Source organism: Oncorhynchus gorbuscha, linkage group LG16, assembly GCF_021184085.1.
Source record: "Oncorhynchus gorbuscha isolate QuinsamMale2020 ecotype Even-year linkage group LG16, OgorEven_v1.0, whole genome shotgun sequence".
NCBI lineage: Eukaryota > Metazoa > Chordata > Actinopteri > Salmoniformes > Salmonidae > Oncorhynchus > Oncorhynchus gorbuscha.
The window spans coordinates 24,419,109-24,437,388 of NC_060188.1; the positions used below are offsets into that span (position 1 = coordinate 24,419,109).

The 18,280-nt window shown below is 42.4% G+C and overlaps 1 protein-coding gene across 3 annotated transcripts in view; it reads left to right on the forward strand.

Annotated features, from left to right (window-relative positions):
- The window catches only part of LOC124000756 (SRC kinase signaling inhibitor 1-like), a 150,918-nt gene that overhangs the window by 81,034 nt on the left and 51,604 nt on the right, over window positions 1-18,280 (forward strand). For all 3 annotated transcript variants that reach the window (XM_046307344.1, XM_046307345.1, XM_046307347.1), the window contains exons 5-6: window positions 1,420-1,618; window positions 4,834-5,126. In XM_046307344.1, coding sequence (XP_046163300.1) covers window positions 1,420-1,618; window positions 4,834-5,126 — 492 coding nt within the window. The remainder of the gene's footprint in view (window positions 1-1,419; window positions 1,619-4,833; window positions 5,127-18,280) is intronic.

Consider the following 18,280-nt stretch of genomic DNA (forward strand, 5'->3'; position numbering starts at 1 on the left):
GTGTGTGTGTGTGTGTGTGTGTGTGTGTGTGTGTGTGTGTGTGTGTGTGTGTGTGTGTGTGTGTGTGTGTGTGTGTGTGTGTGTGTGTGTGCGTGTCTGTGAGTTTGTATGTGTGTCACAGGAGGTTGGTGGCACTTTAATTGGGGAGGACAGGCTCGTGGTAGAGGCTGGAGTGGAATGGTATCAAATACATCAAACACATGGTTTCCATGTGCTTGATGCCATTCAATTTGCGCCGTTCCAGACATCATTATGAGCCATCCTCCCCTCAACAGCCTCCTGTGGTGTGTGTGCATGCATGTTGCGTGTATTTGTGAATGACCCCAAAGCGAGCACTGCTGGGAGTCAATGAGCACAGCACTCTGTGAGGCTGCGTCTCGCCTTCCTAAATACAAAATTAATGAGAGCCTCAGAAAAAAAAAACATGCTGAATTCTTATTAAACCAGAATGAGGGATGAAACGACAGAAAGAGCAGAGGAGAAGTTGTTTTCTACTAGCGAGGGGCGCAGGCACTGTACTGTAATGTAACGTGGGCTCGATGTGTCTGGCTGGCTCCGCAATCCTAACAGTCGTCAGCGAGCATTCTGGGAGCTCATTAACGGAGTCTGGGAGCTGGAGGAGACCCGGCGGTGGGGATAGGGGAGCCAGTTCACTGAACAGAACACAGCAGCCTACCAGAACACAGTCTAGTAGCAGCTGCAGCAGAGCAGCTGAGGAAGAAGAGATGCTGCCTGGGCCCAGGCCAGGTCCAGGCCAGTAGAATAAACCCAGAGTGACAGCCCTGATCTGGATCTACATGGCCTTGTCTAATCCAGACAGCCCTGGCCTGCACTCATTTAAGGTTGGCCAGAGGCCAGCAGGTCCCCAACCAATAGGGAGAGGATGCAGGTATAGGAGGAGAGGGAACTTTACATAAGCGTTAAAACATTAAAACAGGTCTCAGTGCCTACCAGGTTATTTTGTATCTTCCCCATTCCTACCTACTGGTCCTTAGTGGATCCTTAGTTCTGAAGGTGTTGTGTTCTGGACCTCTGCCTTGCTGTATCCCTCTGCTGTCAGCACTGGTGAACCAACAGGCACCGTCACATGATTCCATCCCACCCAATCAGAAATAGGAAAGATGGCATCAGTTGTATGAATGTTGGTCCTGACATGCTGATACATTATGCCAATATTAATTGGGTTTGTTTGTCTTATAGTCTGTTTATTGTTTGTTACCTCTTTCACGTTTCTCCGTACTCCTCTCTGTCAAATCCATTCTTTCTGCCTCTTTCACGTTTCTCCGTACTCCTCTCTGTCAAATCCATTCTTTCTGCCTCTTTCACGTTTTTCCGTACTCCTCTCTGTCAAATCCATTCTTTCTGCCTCTCTCTCGCTCTCCTCTCTCCAAACAAACTCTCTCACTTTCTCTCCTCCAGAGTCGTAGCCCACGTCACTCCCAGTCCACCCAGTCTGGGCTAGCTGACCAGGCTGCTAAGCTGTCCTTTGCCTCGGCTGAGTCTCTGGCTGAGACCATGTCTGAGGCTGACATCCCCCTGGGGTTCAGCCGAACCGACCGCTTCCGCCAGAGTCTGCCCCTGTCCCGCTCAGCCAGCCAGAACAAGCTGCGCTCCCCAGGTGAGACCCAACACCCACACTGGAGCTGGACATGACCCAGACAGTACAGAAACTATACATAACGTGTACATGATCACATCTTAACCTTTACCAACTACTGCTACAGTAAGACTGTGCAGAGAATATACATTACATCAGTGGAGGCTCCTCAGTGGAGGAAGGGGAGGACCATCCTCCTCAGTGAATTCCACAAAAATAAAAAAGAGTGAAACTTTAAAACAGTTATCCTTTTTAGATAAACCTATAGTAAATATATTCACATGTCACCAAATAATTGATTAAGACATACTGTTTTGCAATGAAGATCTACTGTAACCTCAACAGCACTCTGTAGGGTATCACCATGGTGTAGCCGGAGGACAGCTAGCTTCCGTCCTCCTCTGGGTACATTGACTTCAATACAAAACCTAGGAGGCTCACGGTTCTCACTCTCCTCCATTGACTTACACAGTAATCCGGAGGACGTCCTCCAACCTATCAGAGCTCTTGCAGCATGAACTGGCGTGTTGTCCACCCAATCAAAGGATCAGAGAATGAATCTAGTACTGAAAGCATAAGCTACAGCTAGCTAGCACTGCAGTGCTTAAAATGTGGTGAGTAACTGACTCAAAGAGAGAGAGAAAGAAAATAGTTGAACAGTTTTGAACAAATTAATTTCTTAGAATATTAAGGAGAAGCAAGAGAGATGTTGTTGAATTTTTTTCCTGGTAACAAACAGCTGATGTGTTGTGCACTGAAGCCCACAAGCGAATGGAAAAGGTGAGAGGACAGCGCGTAGATGCGAGAAGGAATTAACAAGCAAAGTGATCAAGCTGTTTACATGTGGCTGATATGAAAGTGAACTGTTTTTGCGTGTGATCAGGGGTGTATTCATTCTGCCGATTCCGTTGAAAAACATTTCTTAAAAGGAATCAATATGGAACGAAACGGGGATAAACATACCTGAATTTGTCCAATAGGAACTCATGATGGGTATAGGCCAAATAAAAGTATCATGTAGTAGCCTAAATCGATCAATGTTACATTGAGCTGGGTGAATGGGAATATGAATGACAGTCATCCAATATGCTGTAATAGAAATAAGGCCATACTCGTAAAATAAATGAACATCCTCCCTCCTCTTAAACGTCACCGACTTCCACTGCATATACATGACCATGTAACAGCCTTTACCAGCTACATAGCTGAGGCAACATTTTCCTCATCCCAAAGCTTTTGTGGACTTCAATTTACTCATCTAATCAGAATGGCTTCATGCCATTTTCATATGAACATTTACCTAGTTTATCTGCTATCTTATCAAACCTTATCCACTTACATAGTAAATAATTATTCCCATTCCCAATTCCTTTCGCGTTTTGTGCTTTATTTTGTATTCACTATTCGATATGAATTATTGCGAAATGATTGAATCGTGATTACATTTGCATATTTTGTAGCCATTTCAGAAGCGTAAGTTATGCACTCCCGGCTGGGTGTTTTTATCAGGGACCAATCACACAGCCCCTGGGTTAGTCATGTAACCTACAGCCTGGTGTCTCTTCGCACCCTCAGATGAGTGTGATGATTCTCTGCCTGCCTGCCCTGTGGTGCGTTACTGCTAACACAACACTGGATCATCCACGCCTCACTTTACATATCTGGGACACGACAACCATATACAGCCATACACTGCAATGCATTTCATTATTAGCACAGAGATCATATGTTCATAGACATTAATTTATGATTCAAATCCTGACCTATTATTAATGTATTTCTGCTACAGAGTCATATTGAGTGAACTCAGCATTGGGACAGCTTTACAGTGTGGACTACAGTGTCATACCTGTGAACTCAGTGTTGGGACAGCTTTACAGTGTGGACTACAGTGTCATACCTGTGAACTCAGTGTTGGGACAGCTTTACAGTGTGGACTACAGTGTCATACCTGTGAACTCAGTGTTGGGACAGCTTTACAGTGTGGACTACAGTGTCATACCTGTGAACTCAGTGTTGGGAAAGCTTTACAGTGTGGACTACAGTATCATAAGTGTGAACTCAGTGTTGGGACAGCTTTACAGTGTGGACTACAGTGTCATACCTGTGAACTCAGTGTTGGGAAAGCTTTACATTGTGGACTACAGTATCATAAGTGTGAACTCAGTGTTGGGACAGCTTTACAGTGTGGACTACAGTGTCATACCTGTGAACTCAGTGTTGGGAAAGCTTTACAGTGTGGACTACAGTGTCATAAGTGTGAACTCAGTTTTGGGACAGCTTTACAGTGTGAACTACAGTATCATAATAGTGAACTCAGTGTTGGGACAGCTTTACAGTGTGGACTACAGTGTCATACCTGTGAACTCAGTGTTGGGACAGCTTTACAGTGTGGACTACAGTACCATAAGTGTGAACTCAGTGTTGGGACAGCTTTACAGTGTGGACTACAGTGTCATACCTGTGAACTCAGTGTTGGGACAGCTTTACAGTGTGGACTACAGTATCATAAGTGTGACCTCAGTGTTGGGACAGCTTTACAGTGTGGACTACAGTATCATAAGTGTGAACTCAGTGTTGGGACAGCTTTACAGTGTGGACTACAGTATCATAAGTGTGAACTCATCGTTGGGACAGCTTTACAATGTGGACTACAGTATCATAAGTGTGAACTCATCATTGGGACAACTTTACAGTGTGGACTAGAGTATCATAAGTGTGAACTCATCGTTGGGACAGCTTTACAGTGTGGATGGATCAGACTTATAAACATTGGTGGGTGTAGGCGATGCTAAGCACGCAGGGAGAAACAGAGCGCTGTAAAAGCAGTGACAGTGACGGATGATGAGCCCTTTGGAAGAGGAGTTTAGGCAGTGCTTTAGAACAGTGGTACTCTCTCACTCCCACCTCCTCCTCCTCTGTTTATCAACCAGACCTTCCCTTTATCTCTCTCTCCTTTTCATTTGACTTTCGTCACCCTTACCTCTATTGTTCTATTATCTCCTGCGCTACCTTCATCCTTGACTTTAAATCCTCTCTCTGTGGCCTAGTGTGGTCAACACATCTACGGTGTCGGCATAGGTTCAAATCCAGCCTGCTGCCCTTTGACCCAGCCTACTCTCTACCTTTTCCCCACTGTCATAATCTCTCTCTAGCTGTTCAGTAAATTTAGAAAAGATCTTAAAAATATATGATCAATTCTCTCCCCCTCTCTCTTCATCACTCTCCTTCTCCAGGCGTGCTGTTCCTGCAGTTTGGGGATGAGACGCGGCGGGTGCACATCACCCACGAGCTGAGCAGCCTGGACACGCTGCACGCCCTCATCGTGCACATGTTCCCCCAGAAGCTGACGGCGGGGATGCTCAAGTCCTCCAACACGGCCATCCTGATCAAGGACGAGGCGCGAAACGTCTTCTACGAGCTGGAGGACATCCGGGACATCCAGGACCGCAGCATCATCAAGATCTACCGCAAGGAGCCCATCTACGCCTCCTACCCTGCCACACACCTGGTCAACGGGGACCTGAGGGTGAGACAGGGAGGGGAGAGAAGGGTGAGGGGGGAGAGGGGGGGGTTGGAGCTGGGCGTCTGATAGGGAGATAGGTGGATGGAGGGCTCTGGATTCTACTATAAATACTGATACTGTCACACTACTGTTGGGCTTTGACCTTTGAAGGTGCAACAGCTCTTTTGTGTTTATGTTGCAACAGTAAGTTTGACAGGTTGTGGAGGCGTATGGGTTATTTCTCCAGATATTCCCGCTGTGCAGTACTTTTATCTTCAAGAGCAACATATGCTGCCTGGACACAGAATAACAATGTTTCCCAGGGAGATGAGCTTGTTTCACCCCCTGTGCATGTCTCTGTTTTGGTTCAAGGAACCTTGAAGTTGTTCTGTTTTCAGTCCCTTCCATCTGTAATAGGCACACTACATTGCGGATGAATCAGCCATTACCTATGCAAATAATTAGAGAGTGTGTGTGTGTGTGTGTGTGTGTGTGTGTGTGTGTGTGTGTGTGTGTGTGTGTGTGTGTGTGTGTGTGTGTGTGTGTGTGTGTGTGTGTGTGTGTGTGTGTGTGTGTGTGTGTGTGTGTGTGTGTGTGTGTGTGTGTGTGTGTGTGTGTGTGTGTGTGTGTGTGTGTGTGTGTGTGCGTATGAGTGTGTTTTTGTGAGTGCGTGCATACTATAATCCCTAAATTGTGTATGGAGGAACACCAAAATATCCCAGATGAACTAGATTCAATTAAATCATAGAGAGTTCTTATTTCCAGGGGGGTAAAGCCAGGCCTTTGAAGAACATTCAAGTTGCTGGCTCTTTGCTGGCTCTTTGTTCTATGACTGTGTGTGTGAACTGCACACCCCCTCCTAGTTCAGTGCTGTGCTGGGGACTACCCTGCATGTTAACTAACATCTTAACATTGAACTGCTCCCGGGTGTACATTTTTGGGTTTGGATAGTTGGTTTTAACTGTGTTTTCAGGGTTTTATGTAAGTATGTGTCCCGACTCCTCTGTACAAGTGTGTGTGTGTGTGTGTGTGTGTGTGTGTGTGTGTGTGTGTGTGTGTGTGTGTGTGTGTGTGTGTGTGTGTGTGTGTGTGTGTGTGTGTGTGTGTGTGTGTGTGTGTGTGTGTGTGTGTGTGTGTGTGTGTGTGTGTGTGTGTGTGTGTGTGTGTGTGTGTGTGTGTGTGTGTGTGTGTGTGTGTGTGTGTGTGTTTGTGTGTATGATGACCTCCCTCTGCAATGGCTCTTATACACAGTCCTGTCCATCATCACTTTACAGTGGATTAGGAAGATTAGGAGAAAGGAAAGAGGATATTTAAAAAAGGATGAGGAGGCAAAGACACAGGGATGACTAGAGGAAGGAGAGTAGGAGAGGTTGAGGAACGAAACAGGTGAGAGAGATAATTACTGTAGATTGAGGAAAGACATAAACAGGAGAGAAAGGTAATTACTGTAGATTGAGGACTGTAGATTGAGGAAAGACATAAACAGGAGAGAAAGGTAATTACTGTAGATTGAGGAAAGACACCAACAGAAGAGAGAGGTAATTACTGTAGGTTGAGGAAAGACATAAACAGGAGAGAGAGGTAATTACTGTAGGTTGAGGAAAGACATAAACAGGAGAGAGAGGTAATTACTGTAGGTTGAGGAAAGACATAAACAGGAGAGAGAGGTAATTACTGTAGGTTGAGGAAAGACATAAACAGGAGAGAGAGGTAATTACTGTAGGTTGAGGAAAGACATAAACAGGAGAGAGAGGTAATTACTGTAGGTTGAGGAAAGACATAAACAGGAGAGAGAGGTAATTACTGTAGGTTGAGGAAAGACATAAACAGGAGAGAGAGGTAATTACTGTAGGTTGAGGAAAGACATAAACAGGAGAGAGAGGTAATTACTGTAGGTTGAGGAAAGACATAAACAGGAGAGAGAGGTAATTACTGTAGGTTGAGGAAAGACATAAACAGGAGAGAGAGGTAATTACTGTAGGTTGAGGAAAGACATAAACAGGAGAGAGAGGTAATTACTGTAGGTTGAGGAAAGACATAAACAGGAGAGAGAGGTAATTACTGTAGGTTGAGGAAAGACATAAACAGGAGAGAGAGGTAATTACTGTAGGTTGAGGAAAGACATAAACAGGAGAGAGAGGTAATTACTGTAGGTTGAGGAAAGACATAAACAGGAGAGAGAGGTAATTACTGTAGGTTGAGGAAAGACATAAACAGGAGAGAGAGGTAATTACTGTAGGTTGAGGAAAGACAAAACAGGAGAGAGAGGTAATTACTGTAGGTTGAGGAAAGACATAAACAGGAGAGAGAGGTAATTACTGTAGGTTGAGGAGACATAAACAGGAGAGAGAGGTAATTACTGTAGGTTGAGGAAAGATAAACAGGAGAGAGAGGTAATTACTGTAGGTTGAGGAAAGACATAAACAGGAGAGAGAGGTAATTACTGTAGGTTGAGGAAAGACATAAACAGGAGAGAGAGGTAATTACTGTAGGTTGAGGAAAGACATAAACAGGAGAGAGAGGTAATTACTGTAGGTTGAGGAGAGACAAACAGGAGAGAGAGGTAATTACTGTAGGTTGAGGAAAGACAAACAGGAGAGAGAGGTAATTACTGTAGGTTGAGGAAAGACAAACAGGAGAGAGAGGTAATTACTGTAGGTTGAGGAAAGACATAAACAGGAGAGAGAGGTAATTACTGTAGGTTGAGGAGACATAAACAGGAGAGAGAGGTAATTACTGTAGGTTGAGGAAAGACATAAACAGGAGAGAGAGGTAATTACTGTAGGTTGAGGAGACATAAACAGGAGAGAGAGGTAATTACTGTAGGTTGAGGAGACATAAACAGGAGAGAGAGGTAATTACTGTAGGTTGAGGAGAGACATAAACAGGAGAGAGAGGTAATTACTGTAGGTTGAGGAAAGACATAAACAGGAGAGAGAGGTAATTACTGTAGGTTGAGGAAAGACAAACAGGAGAGAGAGGTAATTACAGGTTGAGGAAAGACATAAACAGGAGAGAGAGGTAATTACTGTAGGTTGAGGAGACATAAACAGGAGGAGAGGTAATTACTGTAGGTTGAGGAAAGACAAAACAGGAGAGAGAGGTAATTACTGTAGGTTGAGGAAAGACATAAACAGGAGAGAGAGGTAATTACTGTAGGTTGAGGAGACATAAACAGGAGAGAGAGGTAATTACTGTAGGTTGAGGAGACATAAACAGGAGAGAGAGGTAATTACTGTAGGTTGAGGAAAGACATAAACAGGAGAGAGAGGTAATTACTGTAGGTTGAGGAAAGAAACAAAACAGGAGAGAGAGGTAATTACTGTAGGTTGAGGAAAGACATAAACAGGAGAGAGAGGTAATTACTGTAGGTTGAGGAAAGACATAAACAGGAGAGAGAGGTAATTACTGTAGGTTGAGGAAAGACATAAACAGGAGAGAGAGGTAATTACTGTAGGTTGAGGAAAGACATAAACAGGAGAGAGAGGTAATTACTGTAGGTTGAGGAAAGACATAAACAGGAGAGAGAGGTAATTACTGTAGGTTGAGGAAAGACATAAACAGGAGAGAGAGGTAATTACTGTAGGTTGAGGAGACATAAACAGGAGAGAGAGGTAATTACTGTAGGTTGAGGAAAGACATAAACAGGAGAGAGAGGTAGAGGTTGAGTAATTACTGTAGGTTGAGGAAAGACATAAACAGGAGAGAGAGGTAATTACTGTAGGTTGAGGAAAGACAAACAGGAGAGAGAGGTAATTACTGTAGGTTGAGGAAAGACATAAACAGGAGAGAGAGGTAATTACTGTAGGTTGAGGAAAGACATAAACAGGAGAGAGAGGTAATTACTGTAGGTTGAGGAAAGACATAAACAGGAGAGAGAGGTAATTACTGTAGGTTGAGGAAAGACATAAACAGGAGAGAGAGGTAATTACTGTAGGTTGAGGAAAGACATAAACAGGAGAGAGAGGTAATTACTGTAGGTTGAGGAAAGACATAAACAGGAGAGAGAGGTAATTACTGTAGGTTGAGGAAAGACATAAACAGGAGAGAGAGGTAATTACTGTAGGTTGAGGAGACATAAACAGGAGAGAGAGGTAATTACTGTAGGTTGAGGAAAGACATAAACAGGAGAGAGAGGTAATTACTGTAGGTTGAGGAAAGACATAAACAGGAGAGAGAGGTAATTACTGTAGGTTGAGGAGACATAAACAGGAGAGAGAGGTAATTACTGTAGGTTGAGGAGACATAAACAGGAGAGAGAGGTAATTACTGTAGGTTGAGGAAAGACATAAACAGGAGAGAGAGGTAATTACTGTAGGTTGAGGAAAGACATAAACAGGAGAGAGAGGTAATTACTGTAGGTTGAGGAAAGACATAAACAGGAGAGAGAGGTAATTACTGTAGGTTGAGGAGACATAAACAGGAGAGAGAGGTAATTACTGTAGGTTGAGGAAAGACATAAACAGGAGAGAGAGGTAATTACTGTAGGTTGAGGAAACAGACATAAACAGGAGAGAGAGGTAATTACTGTAGGTTGAGGAGACATAAACAGGAGAGGTAAGAGGTAATTACTGTAGGTTGAGGAAAGACATAAACAGGAGAGAGAGGTAATTACTGTAGGTTGAGGAAAGACATAAACAGGAGAGAGAGGTAATTACTGTAGGTTGAGGAAAGACATAAACAGGAGAGAGAGGTAATTACTGTAGGTTGAGGAAAGACATAAACAGGAGAGAGAGGTAATTACTGTAGGTTGAGGAGACATAAACAGGAGAGAGAGGTAATTACTGTAGGTTGAGGAAAGACATAAACAGGAGAGAGAGGTAATTACTGTAGGTTGAGGAGACATAAACAGGAGAGAGAGGTAATTACTGTAGGTTGAGGAAAGACATAAACAGGAGAGAGAGGTAATTACTGTAGGTTGAGGAAAGACATAAACAGGAGAGAGAGGTAATTACTGTAGGTTGAGGAAAGACATAAACAGGAGAGAGAGGTAATTACTGTAGGTTGAGGAAAGACATAAACAGGAGAGAGAGGTAATTACTGTAGGTTGAGGAAAGACATAAACAGGAGAGAGAGGTAATTACTGTAGGTTGAGGAAAGACATAAACAGGAGAGAGAGGTAATTACTGTAGGTTGAGGAAAGACATAAACAGGAGAGAGAGGTAATTACTGTAGGTTGAGGAAAGACATAAACAGGAGAGAGAGGTAATTACTGTAGGTTGAGGAAAGACATAAACAGGAGAGAGGAGGTAATTACTGTAGGTTGAGGAAAGACATAAACAGGAGAGAGAGGTAATTACTGTAGGTTGAGGAGACATAAACAGGAGAGAGAGGTAATTACTGTAGGTTGAGGAAAGACATAAACAGGAGAGAGAGGTAATTACTGTAGGTTGAGGAAAGACATAAACAGGAGAGAGAGGTAATTACTGTAGGTTGAGGAAAGACATAAACAGGAGAGAGAGGTAATTACTGTAGGTTGAGGAAAGACATAAACAGGAGAGAGAGGTAATTACTGTAGGTTGAGGAAAGACATAAACAGGAGAGAGAGGTAATTACTGTAGGTTGAGGAAAGACATAAACAGGAGAGAGAGGTAATTACTGTAGGTTGAGGAAAGACATAAACAGGAGAGAGAGGTAATTACTGTAGGTTGAGGAAAGACATAAACAGGAGAGAGAGGTAATTACTGTAGGTTGAGGAAAGACAAACAGGAGAGAGAGGTAATTACTGTAGGTTGAGGAAAGACATAAACAGGAGAGAGAGGTAATTACTGTAGGTTGAGGAGACATAAACAGGAGAGAGAGGTAATTACTGTAGGTTGAGGAAAGACAAACAGGAGAGAGAGGTAATTACTGTAGGTTGAGGAAAGACAAACAGGAGAGAGAGGTAATTACTGTAGGTTGAGGAAAGACATAAACAGGAGAGAGAGGTAATTACTGTAGGTTGAGGAAAGACATAAACAGGAGAGAGAGGTAATTACTGTAGGTTGAGGAAAGACAAATCAGGAGAGAGAGGTAATTACTGTAGGTTGAGGAAAGACACTAAACAGGAGAGAGAGGTAATTACTGTAGGTTGAGGAAAGACATAAACAGGAGAGAGAGGTAATTACTGTAGGTTGAGGAAAGACAATAAACAGGAGAGAGAGGTAATTACTGTAGGTTGAGGAAAGACATAAACAGGAGAGAGAGGTAATTACTGTAGGTTGAGGAAAGACATAAACAGGAGAGAGAGGTAATTACTGTAGGTTGAGGAAAGACATAAACAGGAGAGAGAGGTAATTACTGTAGGTTGAGGAAAGACATAAACAGGAGAGAGAGGTAATTACTGTAGGTTGAGGAAAGACATAAACAGGAGAGAGAGGTAATTACTGTAGGTTGAGGAGACATAAACAGGAGAGAGAGGTAATTACTGTAGGTTGAGGAAAGACATAAACAGGAGAGAGAGGTAATTACTGTAGGTTGAGGAAAGACATAAACAGGAGAGAGAGGTAATTACTGTAGGTTGAGGAAAGACATAAACAGGAGAGAGAGGTAATTACTGTAGGTTGAGGAAAGACATAAACAGGAGAGAGAGGTAATTACTGTAGGTTGAGGAAAGACATAAACAGGAGAGAGAGGTAATTACTGTAGGTTGAGGAAAGACATAAACAGGAGAGAGAGTAGGTAATTACTGTAGGTTGAGGAAAGACAAAACAGGAGAGAGAGGTAATTACTGTAGGTTGAGGAAAGACAAACAGGAGAGAGAGGTAATTACTGTAGGTTGAGGAAAGACATAAACAGGAGAGAGAGGTAATTACTGTAGGTTGAGGAAAGACACAAACAGGAGAGAAAGACAGGTAATTACTGTAGGTTGAGGAAAGACAAACAGGAGAGAGAGGTAATTACTGTAGGTTGAGGAGACATAAACAGGAGAGAGAGGTAATTACTGTAGGTTGAGGAAAGACAAAACAGGAGAGAGAGGTAATTACTGTAGGTTGAGGAAAGACAAACAGGAGAGAGAGGTAATTACTGTAGGTTGAGGAGACATAAACAGGAGAGAAAGGTTGAGGAAAGACATAATTACTGTAGGTTGAGGAAAGACATAAACAGGAGAGAGAGGTAATTACTGTAGGTTGAGACATAAACAGGAGAGAAGGTAATTACTGTAGGTTGAGGAAAGACATAAACAGGAGAGAGAGGTAATTACTGTAGGTTGAGGAAAGACAAAACAGGAGAGAGAGGTAATTACTGTAGGTTGAGGAAAGACAAACAGGAGAGAGAGGTAATTACTGTAGGTTGAGGAAAGACAAAACAGGAGAGAGATAAACTGTAGGTTGAGGAGACATAAACAGGAGAGAGAGGTAATTACTTGAGGTTGAGGAAAGATAAACAGGAGAGAGAGGTAATTACTGTAGGTTGAGGAGAGACAAACAGGAGAGAGAGGTAATTACTATAGGTTGAGGAAAGACAAACAGGAGAGAGAGGTAATTACTGTAGGTTGAGGAAAGACAAACAGGAGAGAGAGGTAATTACTGTAGGTTGAGGAGACATAAACAGGAGAGATAGGTAATTACTGGAGGTTGAGGAAAGATAAACAACAGGAGAGCGAGGTAATTACTGTAGATTGAGGACTGTAGATTGAGGAAAGACATAAACAGGAGAGAAAGGTAATTACTGTAGATTGAGGAAAGACACCAACAGAAGAGTGAGGTAATTACTGTAGGTTGAGGAAAGACAAACAAGAGAGAGAGGTAATTACTGTAGGTTGAGGAGACATAAACAGGAGAGAGAGGTAATTACTGTAGGTTGAGGAAAGACATAAACAGGAGAGAGAGGTAATTACTGGAGGTTGAGGAAAGATAAACAGGAGAGAGGGGTAATTACTGTATGTTGAGGAAAGACAAACAGGAGAGAGAGGTAATTACTGTAGGTTGAGGAGACATAAACAGGAGAGAGGGGTAATTACTGTATGTTGAGGAAAGACAAACAGGAGACAGAGGTAATTACTGTAGGTTGAGGAGACATAAACAGGAGAGAGAGGTAATTACTGTAGGTTGAGGAAAGATAAACAGGAGAGAGGGGTAATTACTGTATGTTGAGGAAAGACAAACAGGAGACAGAGGTAATTACTGTAGGTTGAGGAAAGACAAACAGGAGAGAGAGGTAATTACTGTAGGTTGAGGAAAGACAAAACAGGAGAGAGAGGTAATTACTGTAGGTTGAGGAAAGACATAAACAGGAGAGAGAGGTAATTACTGTAGGTTGAGGAAAGACATAAACAGGAGAGAGAGGTAATTACTGTAGGTTGAGGAAAGACAAATTACAGGAGGAAAGAGGAGAGAGAGGTAATTACTGTAGGTTGAGGAAAGACAAACAGGAGAGAGAGGTAATTACTGTAGGTTGAGGAAAGACATAAACAGGAGAGAGAGGTAATTACTGTAGGTTGAAACATAAACAGGAGAGAGAGGTAATTACTGTAGGTTGAGGAGACATAAACAGGAGAGAGAGTTAATTACTGTAGGTTGAGGAAAGACAATTACTGTAGGTTGAGGAAAGATAAACAGGAGAGAGAGGTAATTACTGTAGGTTGAGGAACATAAAACAGGAGAGAGAGGTAATTACTGTAGGTTGAGGAAAGACATAAACAGGAGAGAGAGGTAATTACTGGAGGTTGAGGAAAGATAAACAGGAGAGAGGGGTAATTACTGTATGTTGAGGAAAGACAAACAGGAGAGAGAGGTAATTACTGTAGGTTGAGGAGACATAAACAGGAGAGAGGGTAATTACTGTAGGTTGAGGAAAGACAAACAGGAGAGAGAGGTAATTACTGTAGGTTGAGGAAAGACATAAACAGGAGAGAGAGGTAATTACTGAGGTTGAGGAAAGACAAAACAGGAGACATAAACAGGAGAGAGAGGTAATTACTGTAGGTTGAGGAAAGACAAACAGGAGAGAGAGGTAATTACTGTAGGTTGAGGAAAGACAAACAGGAGAGAGAGGTAATTACTGTAGGTTGAGGAAAGACAAAACAGGAGAGAGAGGTAATTACTGTAGGTTGAGGAAAGACAAACAGGAGAGAGAGGTAATTACTGTAGGTTGAGGAGACATAAACAGGAGAGAGAGGTAATTACTGTAGGTTGAGGAGACATAAACAGGAGAGAGAGGTAATTACTGTAGGTTGAGGAGACATAAACAGGAGAGAGAGGTAATTACTGTAGGTTGAGGAAAGACATAAACAGGAGAGAGAGGTAATTACTGTAGGTTGAGGAAAGACATAAACAGGAGAGAGAGGTAATTACTGTAGGTTGAGGAAAGACAAACAGGAGAGAGAGGTAATTACTGTAGGTTGAGGAAAGACAAAACAGGAGAGAGAGGTAATTACTGTAGGTTGAGGAGACATAAACAGGAGAGAGAGGTAATTACTGTAGGTTGAGGAAAGACATAAACAGGAGAGAGAGGAGGAAAGACATAATTACTGTAGGTTGAGGAAAGACAAACAGGAGAGAGAGGTAATTACTGTAGGTTGAGGAAAGACAGGAGAGAGAGGTAATTACTGTAGGTTGAGGAAAGACAAACAGAGGTAATAATTACTGTAGGTTGAGGAAAGACATAAACAGGAGAGAGAGGTAATTACTGTAGGTTGAGGAAAGACAAACAGGAGACAGAGGTAATTACTGTAGGTTGAGGAGACATAAACAGGAGAGAGAGGTAATTACTGTAGGTTGAGGAAAGATAAACAGGAGAGAGGGGTAATTACTGTAGGAGGAAAGACAAACAGGAGAGAGAGGTAATTACTGTAGGTTGAGGAAAGACAAACAGGAGAGAGAGGTAATTACTGTAGGTTGAGGAAAGACAAACAGGAGAGAGAGGTAATTACTGTAGGTTGAGGAAAGACATAAACAGGAGAGAGAGGTAATTACTGTAGGTTGAGGAGACATAAACAGGAGAGAGAGGTAATTACTGTAGGTTGAGGAGACATAAACAGGAGAGAGAGGTAATTACTGTAGGTTGAGGAGACATAAACAGGAGAGAGGTAATTACTGTAGGTTGAGGAAAGACAAAACAGGAGAGAGAGGTAATTACTGTAGGTTGAGGAAAGACAAAACAGGAGAGAGGTTGAGGTAATTACTGTAGGTTGAGAGACATAAACAGGAGAGAGAGGTAATTACTGTAGGTTGAGGAGACATAAACAGGAGAGAGAGGTAATTACTGTAGGTTGAGGAAAGATAAACAGGAGAGAGGGTAATTACTGTAGGTTGAGGAAAGACAAACAGGAGAGAGAGGTAATTACTGTAGGTTGAGGAAAGACATAAACAGGAGAGAGAGGTAATTACTGTAGGTTGAGGAAAGACAAACAGGAGAGAGGGGTAATTACTGTAGGTTGAGGAAACAACAAACAGGAGAGAGAGGTAATTACTGTAGGTTGAGGAGACATAAACAGGAGAGAGGGGTAATTACTGTAGGAGGAAAGACAAAACAGGAGAGAGAGGTAATTACTGTAGGTTGAGGAGAAACAGGAGAGAGAGGTAATTACTGTAGGTTGAGGAAAGATAAACAGGAGAGAGAGGTAATTACTGTAGGTTGAGGAAAGACAAACAGGAGAGAGAGGTAATTACTGTAGGTTGAGGAAAGAAACAGGAGAGAGAGGTAATTACTGTAGGTTGAGGAAAGACAAACAGGAGAGAGAGGTAATTACTGTAGGTTGAGGAGACATGAGGAGACATAAACAGGAGAGAGAGGTAATTACTGTAGGTTGAGGAGACATAAACAGGAGAGAGAGGTAATTACTGTAGGTTGAGGAGACATAAACAGGAGAGAGAGGTAATTACTGTAGGTTGAGGAAAGACAAACAGGAGAGAGAGGTAATTACTGTAGGTTGAGGAAAGACAAACAGGAGAGAGAGAGTAATTACTGTAGGTTGAGGAGACATAAACAGGAGAGAGATAAACAGGAGACAGAGGAGAGAGATAATTACTGTAGGTTGAGGAAAGACAAAACAGGAGAGAGAGGTAATTACTGTAGGTTGAGGAAAGACAAACAGGAGAGAGAGGTAAACTGTAGGTTGAGGAAAGAGAGGAGGTAATTACTGTAGGTTGAGGAAAGACAAACAGGGAGAGAGGTAATTACTGTAGGTTGAGGAGACATAAACAGGAGAGAGAGGTAATTACTGTAGGTTGAGGAAAGACAAACAGGAGAGAGAGGTAATTACTGTAGGTTGAGGAAAGACAAACAGGAGAGAGAGGTAATTACTGTAGGTTGAGGAAAGACAAACAGGAGAGAGAGGTAATTACTGTAGGTTGAGGAAAGACAAACAGGAGAGAGAGGTAATTACTGTAGGTTGAGGAAAGACAAACAGGAGAGAGAGGTAATTACTGTAGGTTGAGGAGACATAAACAGGAGAGAGAGGTAATTACTGTAGGTTGAGGAAAGATAAACAGGAGAGAGAGGTAATTACTGTAGGTTGAGGAAAGACATAAACAGGAGAGAGAGGTAATTACTGTAGGTTGAGGAGACATAAACAGGAGAGAGAGGTAATTACTGTAGGTTGAGGAGACATAAACAGGAGAGAAAGGTAATTACTGTAGGTTGAGGAGACATAAACAGGAGAGAGAGGTAATTACTGTAGGTTGAGGAGACATAAACAGGAGAGAGAGGTAATTACTGTAGGTTGAGGAAAGACAAACAGGAGAGAGAGGTAATTACTGTAGGTTGAGGAAAGACAAACAGGAGAGAGAGGTAATTACTGTAGGTTGAGGAAAGACAAACAGGAGAGAGAGGTAATTACTGTAGGTTGAGGAAAGACAAACAGGAGAGAGAGGTAATTACTGTAGGTTGAGGAAAGACAAACAGGAGAGAGGGTAATTACTGTAGGTTGAGGAACATAAAACAGGAGAGAGAGGTAATTACTGTAGGTTGAGGAAAGACAAACAGGAGAGAGAGGTAATTACTGTAGGTTGAGGAAAGACAAACAGGAGAGAGAGGTAATTACTGAGGTTGAGGAAAGATAAACAGGAGAGAGAGGTAATTACTGTAGGTTGAGGAAAGACAAACAGGAGAGAGAGTAATTACTGAGGTTGAGGAAAAACAGAAAACAGGAGAGAGAGGTAATTACTGTAGGTTGAGGAAAGACAAACAGGAGAGAGAGGTAATTACTGTAGGTTGAGGAAAGACAAAACAGGAGAGAGAGGTAATTACTGTAGGTTGAGGAAAGACAAAAACAGGAGAGAGGTAGGTAATTACTGTAGGTTGAGGAAAGACATAAACAGGAGAGAAAGGTAATTACTGTAGGTTGAGGAAAGACATAAACAGGAGAGAAAGGTAATTACTGTAGATTGAGGAAAGACAAACAGGAGAGAAAGGTAATTACTGTAGGTTGAGGAAAGACAAACAGGAGAGAGAGGTAATTACTGTAGGTTGAGGAAAGATAAACAGGAGAGAGAGGTAATTACTGTAGGTTGAGGAAAGACAAACAGGAGAGAGAGGTAATTACTGTAGGTTGAGGAAAGACAAACAGGAGAGAGAGGTAATTACTGTAGGTTGAGGAAAGACAAACAGGAGAGAGAGGTAATTACTGTAGGTTGAGGAAAGACAAACAGGAGGAAAGACAGAGAGAGAGGTAATTACTGTAGGTTGAGGAGACATAAACAGGAGAGAGAGGTAATTACTGGAGAGAGGTTGAGGAAAGACAAACAGGAGAGAGAGGTAATTACTGTAGGTTGAGGAAAGACAAACAGGAGAGAGAGGTAATTACTGTAGGTTGAGGAGACATAAACAGGAGAGAGAGGTAATTACTGTAGGTTGAGGAAAGACAAACAGGAGAGAGAAGTAATTACTGTAGGTTGAGGAGACATAAACAGGAGAGAGAGGTAATTACTGAAGGTTGAGGAGACATAAACAGGAGACAGAGGTAATTACTGTAGGTTGAGGAGAAATAAACAGGAGAGAGAGGTAATTACTGTAGGTTGAGGAAAGATAAACAGGAGAGAGAGGTAATTACTGTAGGTTGAGGAAAGATTGAGGAAAGATGGAGAGAGAAATTACTGTAGGTTGAGGAAAGACAAACAGGAGAGAGAGGTAATTACTGTAGGTTGAGGAAAGACAAACAGGAGAGAGAGGTAATTACTGTAGGTTGAGGAGACATAAACAGGAGAGAGAGGTAATTACTGTAGGTTGAGGAAAGACAAACAGGAGAGAGAGGTAAT